Genomic DNA, 16253 nt, shown 5'->3' on the forward strand with positions numbered 1-16253 from the left:
GACCGTCAGTACCCCTGTTGTGTGTGCCTGCTAGGGTGCTGACCGTCAGTACCCCTGTTGTGTGTGCCTGCTAGGGTGCTGACCGTCAGTACCCCTGTTGTGTGTGCCTGCTAGGGTGCTGACCGTCATTACCCCTGTTGTGTGTGCCTGCTAGTGCACACTGTGCCCATCTACTGTGTTCCTGGTGCTATGCCATGGGCTTCCACACACCTGGTCCCTGTGCTCCAGATGAGGACACAGAGGCTCAGAGAGGGCCTGGTCAGAGTCACAATGAGTGTGAGGCATTGCAGTGCTCTGAGCCTGACGGGGTAGGTCCTGCCCCACCCACATGAGAAGACTCTGGAGGTCTCAGAGAGGGCTACTCTTGATCCTTAGTACCTGAGTTCCAGCACCCAGGGCTGGAGTCTGCCTGAAGGATGCTGACCATCCCCAACTGCCACTGTGGTGGCCAACAGGGAGGACGCGGCTGCTGTGGTGGGCAGCTCTGTGTGCCTCTCCGCCCTTCCTCCTCCTTCCTAGGTGGGTTCCTAGGAATAGCCCAGAGGCCAGCACCTCTGTGTGTATATTAGTTCGATATGGTTTCATAGCAAATCACCACAAACCCAACAGCTTAAAACAACCCTCATTTATTACCTCCTAATTCTTAGTATCCCAAGGCTGAAACCAAGTGGGCAGCTGGGCTGAGTTATTGTGTGGAGGCCCTGGGGTCAAACCTGCCTCCAAGCCCATTCTCTTCTTGTTGGCAGAACTCACTTCCTTGCGGTTAAGGTCTTGTCGTCTTGCTGGCTGTTGGCCGGGAGCAGTTCTCAGATCCTTGCCACGTGTCCCCTCGTCTCAACAGCAGAGAACCTTCTTTGCTTTGATCCCCCAATTTCTTCAACCAGGCAAAGGAAACTGCTTTTAAAGGGCTCCTGTGATGAGGTCAGGGCCTGCCTGATGATCCTCCTGTCTTAAGGGTACCTCTGAGCCACACAGTGTCACCCTCCTGGGCATCACCTCCACCAGACTCACAGTCTCGGGGACGATGCTGGCTTGCACACCAGGGGTCAGGACTCTCCAGGCCACCCTAGGATGTGATGGGCCTTGGGTACTCCCAGCGCACTGCTAGAGCTGAGGCTTGCCCCCGGCTTTTGTGTTGCTAAGCCAGCCTCATGGCTCTGCGAGTCTGCTGAGGTTTTCAAGGTTTTGCTCCTGGCCCTATGACTTAGTTGTTTGTAGGGCAAAGCACTTCTCCCTGCCTCGGTGGCTCCATCCCTGCAATGGGAATGATGCTCCATTTGTCTGCCAGGCTTTCCGTTTGGGAGTTACGAGGACAGGGGCAGGATAGGTTGCCCCCCACTCACTAAGTGCACACAACCCTGGCACCCCTCCTCCATCATCTAGGGGCCTCATTGTCTCATCTTACCCTGAGAAACAAAGATCCAGTGAGGTCAGACGCTTGCCCTTGGCCTGGGCCACACAGCGAGTGAACATCAGAGCCGAGGCGGGAGCCCACCTCTGTTTCACCGCAAAGCCTTTGTTCTGGCCTCACCCCTCCACTTTCACTCTTCTCTGCTCAGATCCTGCCCATCCCCTGGGCTCACGGGAGATGCCCCTTGGAGGCCTCCAGGCCAGCGCCCACCCCTGTGGCCATGGCATCCTCTCTGATGGCAGGCACAGACCTGGACCCCGTTGGCACCAGCCCAGCTTACAGCAGCCTCCGCGAAGGGCTCTGCAGCCCCACCCCATGGGTGGGAACTGCCCCTCCTGCCTTGCCCCTGCCCCGCCTGCCCTGGGGAATGGGAGCTCATCTCCACCCCCACCCCACCCTCAGGCCTCACAAAGCCAAGTTGGGATAGCAGCTGTCCTCCCATGAGCGGTTGGAGGGTGGGGGTCTTGTTGCAGTTCGCACCCCCCTCCGCCCTCTCCCTCTGAGGGCCGCGGCTCCCCCCGAAGCCAGGTGCTTGCTCCTTTCTCTCTTCCTCCCTCCCTCCTCCCGCCCCCGCAGTCTCTCTCTCTCCTTCCCTCAACCCTTTCTCCCTCCCTCCTTCCCCCAACTCTCTCTCTCTTCCCCCCTCCCGCTCCCTCTCCCTCTCTCTCTCCCGCCGCGCCCGCCTCCCGCCCGCCCTCGCTCCCTCCCCTCCCTTCCCCTCCCCGGCACTGCAGCACTAGCCGTCTGCAGCTCCGGCCGCCACTCGCGCCTCTCCAGCCTCTGCAGGCCCAAACGCCACCAGCACCATGGCCAGCACCATTTCGGGTAGGCTCCCGGGCCGCGGGCTTTCTAGGGCGGCGGGGTCTGAGCAGAGGCCTCGTCTGGCCTCGCCTGGGGCAGGGGCCGGCTGCGGACGCCGCTTCCCCTTCTCCCACCCTGCGCATTGCAAGCCTGGGTCGGACCCGCCCGAGGCTGGGGTCTGCGGCGCCGGCGGGGCTGGTGGGGCGCTGGGCTGCGAGGCTCCGCGCCAGGGAGCGCTCGGGACCGGACGTCGAGCGGGGGCGCCTCGCCCCGGGGGACCCGCGTGCACGCAGGGCGGGACTGCCGCAGGGTGGCTCCGAGACCCGGGCGTGGGCTCGTGACCGGGTGGGCGCGCTCGCGATGTGCGGGCGGAGTCCCTGGGGCGTCCGGCGACCCGAGATCTGGGTCCGCCTGAGCCTTCGCGGGAAGGCGGGGAGAGGGTGGGACCCTCTGCCAAAGCCCCAGCCGGGGGCCCGGCGCTCCCCGCGCCAGTGGAGCGCAGGGGCTGGAGGGGGCGCTGAGCGAGCGGGGCGGGCCAGGCCCGGACGAGCCCGGAGTGAGGGGGACCGCGCCCTCCCCCACACCGCTGAGGCCTGGGGGACCACCCTTCGCGACGCCCGGGCCACCTGCTCGGGCCGGAAAAGCCACTGCCCTTTGCGCCGCGGGGCCCGGATGGGGGAGGGGCGACTGCGATTCCCAAGCCCTCCGGAGACCAGAGGGGTCCGCCCCTCCCGCCCCCGTCGCCTTCCACGGGGCGGACCCACCGCCTTCGAAGGTAGCGCCCACCCCGGCCTCCCGGCCCATCCCGCGCGGAGCTCAGGCGAAGGGGCGGGCGCAGGCCTGGGGTGGGGGGATTCTGGACGCAGGGGAGCTGCCGGGCGACCCCGGGCGCGAGGACGCGAGGCCCGGCCTTCCCGAAACGCTCTGCTCTGCCCCGAGGCCGCAGAACCCGCCCGGCGTTCGGGAGGACGGGACGAAGGGCCCCACCTTCTTCCCATCGCCGCCTCCGCCCACGGCCGCACTCCCTCCCACCTTTTCTTCCGCCCCGGGACGGGTCCCCGTGGTCCCCTCCCGAGCTGACTTGTTCTCTCCCCAGTGCCCGCCTTGGCTCCGGGCGCAGAACTCCGCCCACCCACGCGTGCCCGACCTGACCCCGCCCCTCAGGCCCCACGGGCTTGGAGGCTCCAGGTGACTTCAGCACCTGCCAGGAGGGGACCGTGTGTGTCACCGACCACACCTCCCCACCCTCTCTGGGAGTCCTGTCCATCTGCGCCTCCTCCCTCCGCCTCCTCCCGGACACCCCCAGGGATCCTGGGAGGCTCTCAGCGGAGGGGACTTCCCCTCCGGCCTCTGAGGGCAGCTCTGTCCTCTCCAGGGCCGCCTCCTGCCCTTCCTGACAGCCTTTCCCTGACGGTCCCTCCCCACGGGCTCGGTTCCTGGTGCTGAGCTGGGAAAGGGAGGCCGTTTGGGCATCTGGGTATGCCGCTCCTCACTCTTTTGTGGTCTCTGCTCACATTATCCTTCTGCAACCCAGAGTCTGACCTCCGCCAGCTGTGTGGTCTTGTGGGAGCTGCATAACCTCTCAGGACCTGGGTTTCCTTATCTGGGTAGAGATGACAGTGCTGGCACCTCCCCTGGGGCTTGTTCCGAGGCCTCAATATTTCAGGAAAGGTGCTTGGCTGCTTGCCTGATAAGAGATGAGTGCTCACCGCAAGCCAGGCAGCCTGAATGTGTAGCCACATTTCTGAGTTTCCTGCCCAGGGTAAGGCAAATCGGCTGGTGGCTCCCGCCCTGCTGGGCTCCTGGCACCATGAGAGGCAGCCTGGGTGACAGTGACCTCCATTTGCCCCGGGTGGGAGCCAGCAGCAGCCTCCAGGGCCCTCCAGGGGTCGGAGGCCACTGTGGTCCCCTGGCCTCTCAGTTCTGGACAGACCCCCATCTCCGTGAGCTCCCAACAGGAGCCTGCAGTCAGGCCCAGGCTCATGACCAGGCTCTCACCCGGCGCGCTGTGTGATGCTGGGTGGAACACTTGCCCGCTCTGAGCCTCCATTCCTCCTCTGAGGGTAGAAGTGAGGGTAGAAGTGAGGCTGATAGGGTGGCTCACGCCTGTAATCCCAGCACTTTGAGAGGCTGAGACTGGCGGATAAACTGAGGTGAAGAGTTCGAGACTAGCCTGGCCAACATGGTGAAACCTCTCTCTCTGCTAAAAGTACAAAATTAGCCAGGTGTGGTGACACATTCCTGTGATCCCAGCTACTTGGGAGCCTGAGGTAGGAGAATTGCTTGAACCCAGGGAGGGGGAGGCTGCAGTGAGCTGAGATTGTGCCATTGCACCCCAGCCTGGGCAGCAAGAGGAGTAACTCCTTCTGGAAAAAAAGAAAGAAAGAAAGAAGAGGAAGACGAAGAAGAAGAAGAAGGAGGGCTGATAAGGGCACCCAGCTGGGCAGGAGGGAGGCGTGGCTTTAAGGTGTGACCCTGGGAGTGGGCACTACTATAGCCTGCTGTGACCCTGGGAGTGGGCACCACTATAGCTGCTGTGACCCTGGGAGTGGGCACCACTATAGCTGCTGCTTGAGGCCAACCAGGTACCTTTTTCTGACTCCTGCTGACGAATCATCCAAAAGGCCAATCCGCATTTCCTCGGTATCTAATGTTTAGTACAAAGAGAAGCAGGGAGACAAAACCAGCCCAGCTCATGGCAAGAATCGTTTGTAACTCCCTGAAGTCAGTGAAGGGGAAAGATGGGAGGTGAGTGAGAAAGAAGGGAATCAAAAGAGACAGAGGGCTTTGGGAGGCCGAGACGGGCGGATCACGAGGTCAGGAGATCGAGACCATCCTGGCTAACACGGTGAAACCCCGTCTCTACTAAAAAAAAAAAAATACAAAAAACTAGCCGGGCGAGGTGGCGGGCGCCTGTAGTCCCAGCTACTCCGGAGGCTGAGGCAGGAGAATGGCGTGAACCCGGGAGGCGGCGCTTGCAGTGAGCAGAGATCCGGCCACTGCACTCCAGCCTGGGCGACAGAGCGAGACTCCGTCTCAAAAAAAAAAAAAAAAAGAGAGACAGAGGTGCCAGGCGCGGCGGCTCGCACCTGTAATCCCAGAACTGTGAGAGGCCGAGGTGGGTGGATTACCTGAGGTCAGGAGTTTAAGAATAGCCTGGCCAACATGGTGAAACCTCATCTCTACTAAAAATACAAAAAATTATTTGGGCGTGGTGGCATGCGCCTGTAATTCCAGCTACTCGGGAGGCTGAGGCAGGAGAATCACTTGAACTGGGGAGGCATAGGTTGCAGTGAGCCGAGACTGTGCCATTGCACTCCAGCCTGGGTGACAGAGCGAGACCCCGTCTAAAGAAAGAAAAAAAAGAAAAGAAAAAAGAAAGAGAGAGAGAGATTGGGAGCAATGCCTCGAGGCTCTGGGCAGGAGCTTCCCTGGCACCCGCTGTGTCTGTGAAGAGGTGGCCTGGATGGGTCTGGGGCCTCGGCATCCTCCCTCTGCAATAAGAGGCCGTAGACATGCTCTTTAAGCCTCACCAGCTCTGAAAATACTGGTCCAATGTCCCACCTCGCTCCTGGCCAGCCCTGCCCTGGGTGCAGACTTCCTCTTGGTCGCTCTCTCCAGAGTTGGCCAATTCCTGACCTGCTCTCCTGCCCCCTCCAATCTGCCTGCCCTTCCTCCCTGTAGCCAGACCACAGGGTAGGCCTCACTCCCACGGGCTCAGGGGAGACAGGGGCTTTCGAGCAGCTGTTAATCACGTTTTCTGACCTTTATGGTAAACACATTCCGGTTTTTGTTTTTTGAGACAGTCTCGCTGTGTTGCCCAGGCTGGAGCGCAGTGGCGCGATCTCCGCTCACTACAACTTCCGCCTTCCAGGCTCAAGTGATTCTCATGCCTCAGCCTCCTGAGTAGCTGGGACCACAGGCGTGTGCCACCATACCCGGCTAATTTTTGTATTTTTAGTAGAGATGCGGTTTCACCATGTTGCCTAGGCTGGTCTCAAACTCCTGTTCTCAAGCTATCCTCCTGCCTCAGCCTCTCAAAGTTCTGGGATCACAGGCGTGAGCCACTGCGCCTGGCCACATTCAGAGTTTTGGATATATGATAAGGAAGGATGATCTGAAGGATGGGGGCCTGGAGTCTGCTGACAGGGAGCTGGTTGCTGGCAGAGTCAGGCCTGGAGGGGCCATGTCCCTGCCTTCCTATCCTCTCTCAGGACCCGGGTGTGTTCTGCCCCAGCCCAAACTCCCTCTTGCTCTCTCCCTCCCCTGCCCTCCTGAGTACAGGGCTGGCCACCTCCTCAGCTCCTCTAAATGTCCCCAACGTCTCCTGACCTGCTGCTGTGGAACACGTGGCTGGCACACCCTCTAACTCCCTCATCACATCCTCCTTTTTAAAATTAATTTTTAATCGGCTAGGTACTGTGGCTCACACCTATAATCCTAGTACTTTGGGAGGCTGAGGTGGGAGGATCCCTTGAGGCCAGGAGTTCAAGACCAGCCTGGGCGGCCGGGCGCAGTGGCTCCAGCCTGTAATCCCAGCACTTTGGGAGGCCAAGACGGGCGGATCACGAGGTCAGGAGATCAAGACCATCCTGGCTAACACGGTGAAACCCCGTCTCTACTAAAAAAATACAAAAAACTAGCTGGGCGAGGTGGCAGACGCCTGTAGTTCCAGCTACTTGGGAGGCTGAGGCAGGAGAATGGTGTAAACCCGGGAGGCGGAGCTTGCAGTGAGCTGAGATCTGGCCACTGCACTCCAGCCTGGACGACAGAGCGAGACTCCGTCTCAAAAAAAAAAAAAAAAAAAAAAGACCAGCCTGGGCAACACAGCACTACTATATATACATATACATTTGAGATGGAGTCTCACTCTGTCACCCAGGCTGGAGTGTGGTGGCGAAATCTCAGCTCACTGCAACTTCTGCCTCCCAGGTTCAAGCGATTCTCCTGTCTCAGCCTCCCGAGTAGCTGGGACTACAGGTGCCTGCCACCTTGCCCGGCTAATTTTTGTATTTTTAGCAGAGATGGGGTTTCACCATGTTGGTCAGGCTGGTCTTGAACTCCTGACCTCGTGATCCGCCCACGTTGGCCTCCCAAAGTGCTGGGATTACAGGCATGAGCCACTGCGCCCGGCCTCGGTACCACTACGACATTTTTTTTTTTAAAGCTGGTGTGTAGGCCGGGCGGGCGCGGCGGCTTGAGACTAGCCTGACCAACATGGCGAAACCCGTCTCTACTAAAAACACAAACATTAGCCGGGCATGGTGGCACGTGCCTGTAATCCCAGTTACTCAGGAGGCTGAGGCAGGAGAATCTCTTGAACCCAGGAGGCGGAATTTGCAGTGAGCTGAGATTGAAAAAAGAAAAAAAAAAAAGCTGGTGTGCTGGCGTGCACCTGCAGTCCCAGCTACTGAGGTGGAAGGATCAGTCAAGCCCAGAAGTTCAAGGCTGCAGTGAACTGCACAGCTGCGCCCTACACTCCAGCATGGGTAATGGAGTACAGTCCTGTCTCTAAAAAATAAAGTAGGTCAGGTGCAGTGGCTCACACCTGTAATCCCAGCACTTCGGGAGGCTGAGGCGGGCGGATCATGAGGTCAGGAGATCAAGACCATTCTGGCCAACATGGTGAAACCTCATCTCTACTAAAACTACAAAAATTAGCCAGGCATGGCAGTCGCTTGTAGTCCCAGCTACTCGGGAGGCTGAGGCAGGAGAATCGGTTCAACCTGGGAGGTGGAGGTTGCGGTGAGCCAAGATCGCGCCACTGTGCTGCAGCCTGGCGACAGAGCAAGACTGTCTCAAAATAAAATAAATTAACTTTTAATAAAAAAACACATGAATGGATTTTGCATGTGAAAAAATAAAACTTGATGGCCGGGCGTGGTGGCTCACGCCTGTAATCCCAGCACTTTGGAAAGCCAAGGTGGGCGGATCACAAGGTCAGGAGATCGAGACCGTCCTGGCTAACACAGTGAAAGCCCATCTCTACTAAAAGTACAAAAAAAATTAACCGGGCGCGGTGGCGGGCGCCTGTAGTCCCAGCTACTCGGGAGGCTGAGGCAGGAGAATGGCGTGAACCCGGGAGGTGGAGGTTGCAGTGAGCCGAGATCGCACCACTACACTCCAGCCTGGGCGACAGAGTGAGACTCTGTCTCAAAAAGGAAAAAATAAAATAAAATAAAATTTGACAAGTCAGGTCAAAGTCCCCTGTGAGGCTTCCTCACCCGGTCCCCCTCCACTTCCCTCCCTGAAGACGATAAGCAAGACAGGTAGCTTTGCCTCGCTTCCCGCTTCCTGGCTCAAAGGCTCCATCCTTCCCCCAGAGGCTCTCACACGGGCCTGTCCACCCTGGGATTCCTTTCTGTTCCTCCTTACACCCTCTTGGGCTCTGTGCTGCTCTGTCCAGAAAAGTGTAGGTCACTAGGAAATTTAGACCAGGACAGACTGTTCCCTGCACTGTCACAGGAAGACCCAGCTCACCATGAAAAGTTGATTACTTCCGCCCTGTGTCTCCCTTTGTCTCCCCTCCCCTCTTTCCCTCCCTCCCTCCCTCCTCTCTTCATTTCCTTCTCTCTCTGTCTCTCTCTCTCTCCCTCTCCCTCTCTCTCCCTCTCCCTCTTTCTTTTTCTTTCTGTTTTGAGACAGAGTCTCACTGTCGCCCAGGCTGGAGTGCAATGGCACGAGCTTGGTTTACTGCAACCTCCGCCTCCCAGGTTCAAGCGATTCTCCTGCCTCAGCCTCTCAGGTAGCTAGGATTACAGGTGCCTGCCACCACGCCTGGCTAATTTTTGTATTTTTAGTAGAGATCGGGTTTCACCATGTGGGTCAGGCTAGTCTCAAACTCCTGACCTCAGGTGTTCCACCTGCCTCGGCCTTCCAAAGTGCTGGGATTACAGTTGTGAGCCACTGCGCCCAGCCAAGATGATTGTTGAGCACTAGTGAGAAACCGGGCCAGAGTGTCTGTTTAGGAGCGAGGCTCGCCCTGAATAGACCAAAAGAGCTAAATTATGTTCACTGCGAGAGCAGACACCTTCCCCTTCCCCTGACAGGGCACACGGCTGCAGCAGCCCGGCTTACTTCTGGTTTGGGTTGGGCAGCAGGGACACTGGCTGGTGGGCACTTGTTTGACCTGAATGGGCAAGAGGCCTGGCTGTGGGGCTGACTGGACAGCTGCCCTCCCTTGGTTCTTGGTGGCATCAGTGGCCCAAGCCCAGCCCTAAATGGGCAGAGAGCATGTGCCTGGAGAGGGCCTGGCTTCATCTCGGGGTGACCACACGATCATCAGGAAGGAGAAAGGAGGGTCTGAGGGCTTCATCCAGGTTTACAGCCCAGGAAAGTGCTGCCCGCAGAGGGTTTGCCTCTGTGCTGGTCCCGTCATGAGTTACTCTTGCCTGCTTGAGCTGGTAAGGGAGCGGGAGGGAGGAGGAGGGGAGAGGGAAGTAATGGCGCAGAGGGAGGTAAGGGTCAGAAAGACACACAGTGACAAGGAATTACAGAAAGATGCACTCAGAGAAAGAGACAGAGTCAGGGGCTACCCCCGAGACACGGAAAGATACGACGACAGTGACAGAGTCAGACAGACAGAAGGTAAACAGAGACCCAGACAGGCAGAGGCAGGGACTTTGTCAGTCTGTGCGGGTACCTGAGACTGAGTGGTTTATAGACGACAGGAACTTACTTCCCACAGCTCTGGAGGCCAGAAAGTACAGGATCAAGGTGCCGGCAGCTTTGGTGCCTGGAGAGGTCTCGCCTCCTGGTACATAGACAGGTGGCATCTTCTGGCTGTGTCCTCACATGATGGAAGGGTGAGGGAGTTCTCTGAAGCCCCCCTCTGGGACCACTCAGGACGGCTCTATCCTCATGGCCTAATTCCCTCCCAGTGCCCCACCTCCACATACCGGCACCTTGGGGTTACTATTTCAACACATGAGTTTTGGGGAATGGAAACATTCAGACCACAGCAGGCAGGGAGAAGGATGGAGAAACAAGTCAGTGTGCAAGATGGGACAGACATTAATGCCGAGACAGAGGAAAAGCGGGGAGAGGCGGAAGGCGAGAGAGACAGAGCAGGGGGCACACCATGGAGACAGCGCCAGCGTCTGGACGCAAGAGAGCTGGAGGAGAGACGAAGGGGCCGGCGGTGTGGAGACACACGAGAGCGTGCTGGGCAGCTCCGCGTCTCACAGAGACATGCCAGAGGCAGCCATGGGGAGGGAAAAACGGGGCCCCAGGTGGGCAGGCCCCAGTGGTGCTTGCTCAGCCTAGCCTTGTGCCCACAGCTTACAAGGAGAAGATGAAGGAGCTGTCGGTGCTGTCACTCATCTGCTCCTGCTTCTACACACAGCCGCACCCCAACACCATCTACCAGTATGGGGGTGAGTGCCCGGCTGCCATCCTGGCTAACAGGGTGAAACCCCATCTCTACTAAAAGTACAAAAAGTTAGCCCTACCCTGCAGTGCCTGCCCACCTCACCTTTTCCCTGGCCTCCCAGAGTCTCTGAACTCCCAGCCTGGCTGCCTCCGGACAGGGAGGTTCTGGGGGGAAGGGGCCCATCCTGGGGGCTGAGGCCTGGGATTCCTGTGGGAGCAGCCACCTGCTCTCACCCAGCCCTGGGGTTGGATGTGTGCCGGGAGCATCCCGCTCAGCCCACGCCATGCTCTGGCCGGGCCTCTGAAGCTCTACTCTGGTCTTGCAGACATGGAGGTGAAGCAGCTGGACAAGCGGGCCTCTGGCCAGAGCTTCGAGGTCATCCTCAAGTCCCCTTCTGACCTGTCCCCAGAGAGCCCTATGCTCTCCTCTCCACCCAAGAAGAAGGACACCTCCCTGGAGGAGCTGCAAAAGCGGCTGGAGGCAGCTGAGGAGCGGAGGAAGGCAAGGAGTCCTCCCACCCCCCCAGGAGTTTCGACGGAGGTGGCCCACGGGGACAGGGCCTGCAAGACACAGGGTGCTCCCGGGGGGTTTGGTCAGCACCTCCGCCTGGGGCGGGAGGGGCTGTGGCTCCCTGGGCCACTTCCTGAGAGATAGGAATGGGATGAGGAGAGGCCGGGTGCGGTGGCTCACGCCTGTAATCCCAGAACTTTGGGAGGCTGAGGTAGGCAGATTACTTGAGCTAAGGAGTTCAAGACCAGCCTGGCCAACATGGTGAAACCCCGTCTCTACTAAAAATACAAAAATTAGCCAGGTGTGGCGGCACGCACCTGTAATCCCACCTACTAGGGAGTCTGAGGCAGGGGAATTGCTTGAACCCAAGACGTGAAGGATGCATGAGCTGAGACTGCACCACTGCACTCCAGCCTGGGCAACAGGGCGAGACTCCATTTCAAAAAACAAAAAAGAATGGGAGGGAGAGGAGGAAGGGTTCCGAGGCGGCGGCCAGCTGGAAGGAGCAGGAGCCTCTGGTGGCAGTGGGAGGCACCCTTGTCATGGCCAGCAGGATGCTAGGGGATGGTCCCCAGAGGGGCCCTGGGGACGTCGGGTGGGGCATCCCTCTCCCAGACAGAGAAGCAGGAGGAGGGCCTCATATGAAGACCCTGAGGCTTGCTGGAGGGCTGAGGGGCCCCGGGAGAGGTGGGTGTGGGCTCCAGGTCCCCTCCCTGCAGCCTCCCCTCCCACCAGCCCCTCTGAGACTGGAACAGAGATAAAAATGTCCTTTTTGGGAGTGCCACCCTGGAGGCCAACGCACTGGGCAGGGGAGGCGGCTCTGTTCCCTTCCTGGTGAGACCAGGGACCAGGGTTCGCAGGGCTGACTAGTAGGGACTGGCTCGTTGGCACGGGTTCTGCTGCTCTGCTCTCCTTCCAGGGGTCGCCAGCCGGCCCCTCCCCCAGCACCCCTGGGGACCCTTCCTCCGCTCCTGGGCACCTAATTGGGAGCTCGGAACCCGGTGTGTAACAAGCAGCTCCTCTGCTCAGTGGGCGGATGTCTGAGGAAGAAAGCTGAGACCGCCCACAAGGTTAGGGTTTCCTGCGCTGCTGGTCCTTGGAGGCGGAGACGCGCAGTGCAGGGTGTGCAGTGGCGGCAGGACACGGCGGGGGCCCTGGGCGCAGCCAGAACCGCGGGACCCGCGCGCGAGGCAGGGGCGGGGGCGGCGGAGCGCGACCCCCTGGCCCTGCCCCGACCACAGGGCAGCGCCCGGGGGTCCCGGCACCCACTGAGGCCTGGGCAGGTGGAGGCGCCGGGTGAGGCGAGCGGGCGCCGGGCGGGAGGCGGAGAGCAGGGAGGAGGAGTCCGGCCTGGCAGGGCCCGGGGTCGCCGCTCACGCGCGCCCGCCCGCCCCGCACAGACGCAGGAGGCGCAGGTGCTGAAGCAGCTGGCGGAGCGGCGCGAGCACGAGCGCGAGGTGCTGCACAAGGCACTGGAGGAGAACAACAACTTCAGCCGGCAGGCGGAGGAGAAGCTCAACTACAAGATGGAGCTCAGCAAGGAGATCCGCGAGGCGCACCTGGCCGCACTGCGCGAGCGGCTGCGCGAGAAGGTGCGGGGGCGGGGCCGGGCGGGGCTCGGGGCGGGCAGAAGGCGGGGAGGGGGCGGAGCTTGGAGGAGCGGGACTGGACTGGACGGGGGCGGGGCGGGGCACTGGGCGGGGGCGGGGCTCGGGCGGAGCTCGGAGGGGCGCAGAGCGGGGCCGGGGACCCGGAGGCCCTGCGCTGGGGTGGGGGTCGGGGGCTCATCCTGTGTTTACTGGGCGTCCCCAGCAGCGCAAGAAGCAGGTCCAGAGTCTGCCCCTGGTGGGACAGTCACTAGCCGCAATAATAAATGGCTAAATTCATTATATTGAAAGTGCTCTGGAGGAAGCTCGGCTCCGGTACTAGCTAGAAGCGGGGCCCAGCCAGCTCCCTGGAAACCCGTCCTTGGGCCCCGGCCCTGCTCTCGGCCTCCCCGGTGCTCCCGCCCCCTCAATTCAGGGTCCTGCCGGAGGCCAGCCCAGATGAGGCCGGGCGGGTGTCAGGGCGCCAAGGCCTGCGCGCCTGCGGGTTCCCGGAGTCACCCCAAGCCACCGCCGCCCTCAGGCCCTCCCGCCCCGTGTCCCGCAGGAGCTGCACGCGGCCGAGGTGCGCAGGAACAAGGAGCAGCGAGAGGAGATGTCGGGCTAAGGGCCCGGGACGGGCGGCGCCCATCCTGCGACAGAACACGTTCGGGTTTCGGTTTTGTTTCGTTCACCTCTGTCTAGATGCAACTTTTGTTCCTCCTCCCCCACCCACGCCCCAGCTTCATGCTTCTCTTCTGCACTCAGCCGCCCCGCCCTGTCCTCGTGGTGAGTCGCTGACCACGGCTTCCCCTGCAGGAGCCACCGGGCGTGAGACGCGGTCCCTCGGTGCAGACACCAGGCCGGGCGAGGCTGGGTCCCCCGGGGGCCTTGTGAGAGAGGTGGTGGTGACCGTGGTAACCACAGGGCGGTGGCGTGGGATCGCGGGTCCTTACACTGGGCTGTCTGGTCAGCATGTGCAGGTCAGGGCAGGTCCTCTGAGCCGGCGCCCCTGGCCAACAGGCGAGGCTACGGTACCTGCTGTCTTTCCAAGGGGAAGGGGCTCCCCATGCGGGAGGGGCAACGGGGGAGGGGGGGTGATGGTGACTGGGAGCCTGCGTGTTAAGCGGGGAGCTTGTTGAACTGGCAGGCAGGTGGGTGGGGGCTGCAGCTCTCCTTAATGTGGTTGCACAGGGGTCCTCTGAGACCACCTGGCCTGAGGTGGACACCCTGGGCCTTCCTGGAAGCCTGCGGTTGGCGGCCTGCCCTGAGTCTGCTGGGGAGTGGGCATTCTCTGCCAGGGGGCCATGAGCAGGCTGCCGTGGTCTAGAGGTTGTGGGCAGCATGGACAGTCCCCCACTCAGCAGTGCAAGAGTTCCAAAGAGCCTCTGGCCCAGGCGCCTCGGTGAGACAGCCCCGCCGCCCTCCCCACCAGGGCTTTGCGGATGTCCTTGAAAGACCCGGCCTAGAGCCCTTTGGAGTGCTGGCCCCTCCTGTGCCCTCTGCCCTGGTGGAAGTGGCAGCCACAAGTCCTCCTCAGGGAGCCCTAAGGGGGATTTTGTGGGACTGCTGCCCACAGATCCAGGGTTGGAAGGGCAGCGGGTAAGGTTCACAAGCCACCCCCCACACCCTTCCCACTCAGCACCCAGAGGGGGCTGTGGGTCGAGGCCTGACTCCAGGCCTCTCCTGCCCACACCTTCTGGGCTGGGTTCCTTCTCTCCCTTGGATGCCCAGTGCTGGCCTTGGAGGACGGTCATCTGGAGGACGGGGGTAGGGGAGGCTGTCTTTGTACCACTGCAGCATCCCCCACTTCCCCACGGAAGCCCCATCCCAAAGCTGCTGCCTGGCCCATTGCTGTAAAATGTGAAGGGGGCAGCTGAGTTCTCTTAGGACCCAGAGCCAGGGCCCTCAGCTTCCATCCTGCGGGAGGCCTTGGGCAGGCACTGCCAGCGTCTTCCAGGGCCACACCAGGGACTATAGGAGGATCCTGACCCCTGCAGGGCTCAGGGGTCAGCAGGGACCCACTGCCCCGTCTCCCTCTCCCCACCGAGACAGCCCCAGAGGGAGCAGCCAGCTGGGATGGGAACCCAAGGCTGCCCACATGTGGCTTTTGTGGGACTCAGAAAGGGAAGCAGAACTGAGGGCTGGGATTCTCCTCACGGTGGCAGCTCTCATAGCGAAAGCCTAGTGTAATATGCACCCATCTCATCCACGTAGTAAAGTGAACTTAAAAATTAAATCAAATGAACAATAAACACCTGTGTGTTTAAGACATGGTTGAACTGTCTGTGTGTGTCCTGTGGGCACCTGTGGGCTCGGGGGCAGCTGCAGGCTCCCTGTCTGGGAGTGAGGATCTGCTCTGTGTATCTCCTGACTGAAGCTGGTTATAAATCTTATTTTATCACCATGATTATGAATTGTTCTAGTGACAGCGGTGATTTTAACATATGAGCATGTCAGGCCGGGTGTGGTGGCTCACGCCTGTAATCTCAGCACTTTGGAAGGCCGAGGCGGGCGGATCACGAGGTCAGGAGATCGAGACCATCCTGGCTAACATGGTGAGACCCCGTCTCTACCGAAAATACAAAAAATTAGCCGGGCGTGGTGGCGGGCGCCTGTAGTCCCAGCTACTCAGGAGGCTGAGGCAGGAGAATGGCGGGAACCTGGGAGGCGGAGCTTGCAGTGAGCGGAGATCGTGCCACCGCACTCCAGCCTGGGCGACTCCGTTTCAAAAAAAAAAGATATGAGCATGTAAACTACACAAAAGCCCACTTTCCTCTCTGGAATCCAAGGGGTGAGGCATCAGGGTGATGGGGGGAGGGCCCGCTGCTGGGGGTGGGGCTGGCGGGGGCCCCCTGCCCTCCCTCAGGGCAGAGCTCTCCTCAGTGGCTTCCTGTTGTTCAGGACTCTGGCCCGCTGCTCAGGAGGAAAGGGCAGGTCCTATGTCTGCCTCTGAGGCTGGAGCCTCTAGACTGTGGGACTTCCTGACATGGGGGCGGGTGCTACGAGACCCCTGGGGCTGCACCTCACTGTTCTCTGGACTCACCCCACTCACCCCACTTGCCCCACTCGCCCCACTCACCTCTAGACAGCCGGTTGTTCACTATCACAGGTCTGGACCCAGGATGGGGGATGGAGTAATAAAAAGTAAAAAGACATTCTGGGCCGGGTGTGGTGGCTCAGGCCTGTAATCCCAGCACTTTGGGAGGCTGAGGTGGGCGGATCACCTGGGGTCAGGAATTCAAGACCAGCCTGACCAACATGGTGAAACCCCGTTTCTACTAAAAATACAAAATTGGCCGGGCACGGTGGCTCACGCCTGTAATCCCAGCACTTTCAGAGGCCGAGGCGGGTGGATCACGAGGTCAGAAGATCGAGACCATCCTGGCTAACACGGTGAAACCCCATCTCTACTAAAAAATACAAAAAATTAGCCGGGCGTGGTGGCAGGTGCCTGTAGTCCCAGCTCTTCGGGAGGCTGAGGCAGGAGAATCGCTTGAACCCAGGAGGCAGAGGCTGCAGTGAGCCGAGATCATGTCACTGCACTCCAGCCTGGGCGGCAGAACAAGACTCTGTC

The 16253-nt window shown here is 60.3% G+C and overlaps 1 protein-coding gene across 1 annotated transcript; it reads left to right on the forward strand.

Moving 5' to 3' along the window:
• The first annotated feature begins 2087 nt into the window (after positions 1–2087).
• Positions 2088–14948, forward strand: LOC105470480 (stathmin 3). Its single transcript, XM_011722524.2, has 5 exons — positions 2088–2236; positions 10492–10587; positions 10909–11084; positions 12494–12685; positions 13245–14948. Exons 1-5 carry the CDS (start codon positions 2218–2220, stop codon positions 13302–13304), a joined length of 543 nt encoding a protein of 180 aa, XP_011720826.1. The 5' UTR covers positions 2088–2217; the 3' UTR covers positions 13305–14948.
• The last annotated feature ends 1305 nt before the right edge of the window (positions 14949–16253 follow it).

The sequence above is a fragment of the Macaca nemestrina genome, chromosome 15 (assembly GCF_043159975.1).
Source record: "Macaca nemestrina isolate mMacNem1 chromosome 15, mMacNem.hap1, whole genome shotgun sequence".
Classification (NCBI taxonomy): Eukaryota; Metazoa; Chordata; class Mammalia; order Primates; family Cercopithecidae; genus Macaca; species Macaca nemestrina.

Bases quoted from the DNA above. Each gene is read 5' to 3' on its own strand.
- LOC105470480 (XM_011722524.2), top strand. The intron at 11,085-12,493 runs GCAAGGAGTCCT...CGCCCCGCACAG, and splicing joins CAGCTGAGGAGCGGAGGAAG to ACGCAGGAGGCGCAGGTGCT. The intron at 12,686-13,244 runs GTGCGGGGGCGG...CGTGTCCCGCAG, and splicing joins GCGAGCGGCTGCGCGAGAAG to GAGCTGCACGCGGCCGAGGT.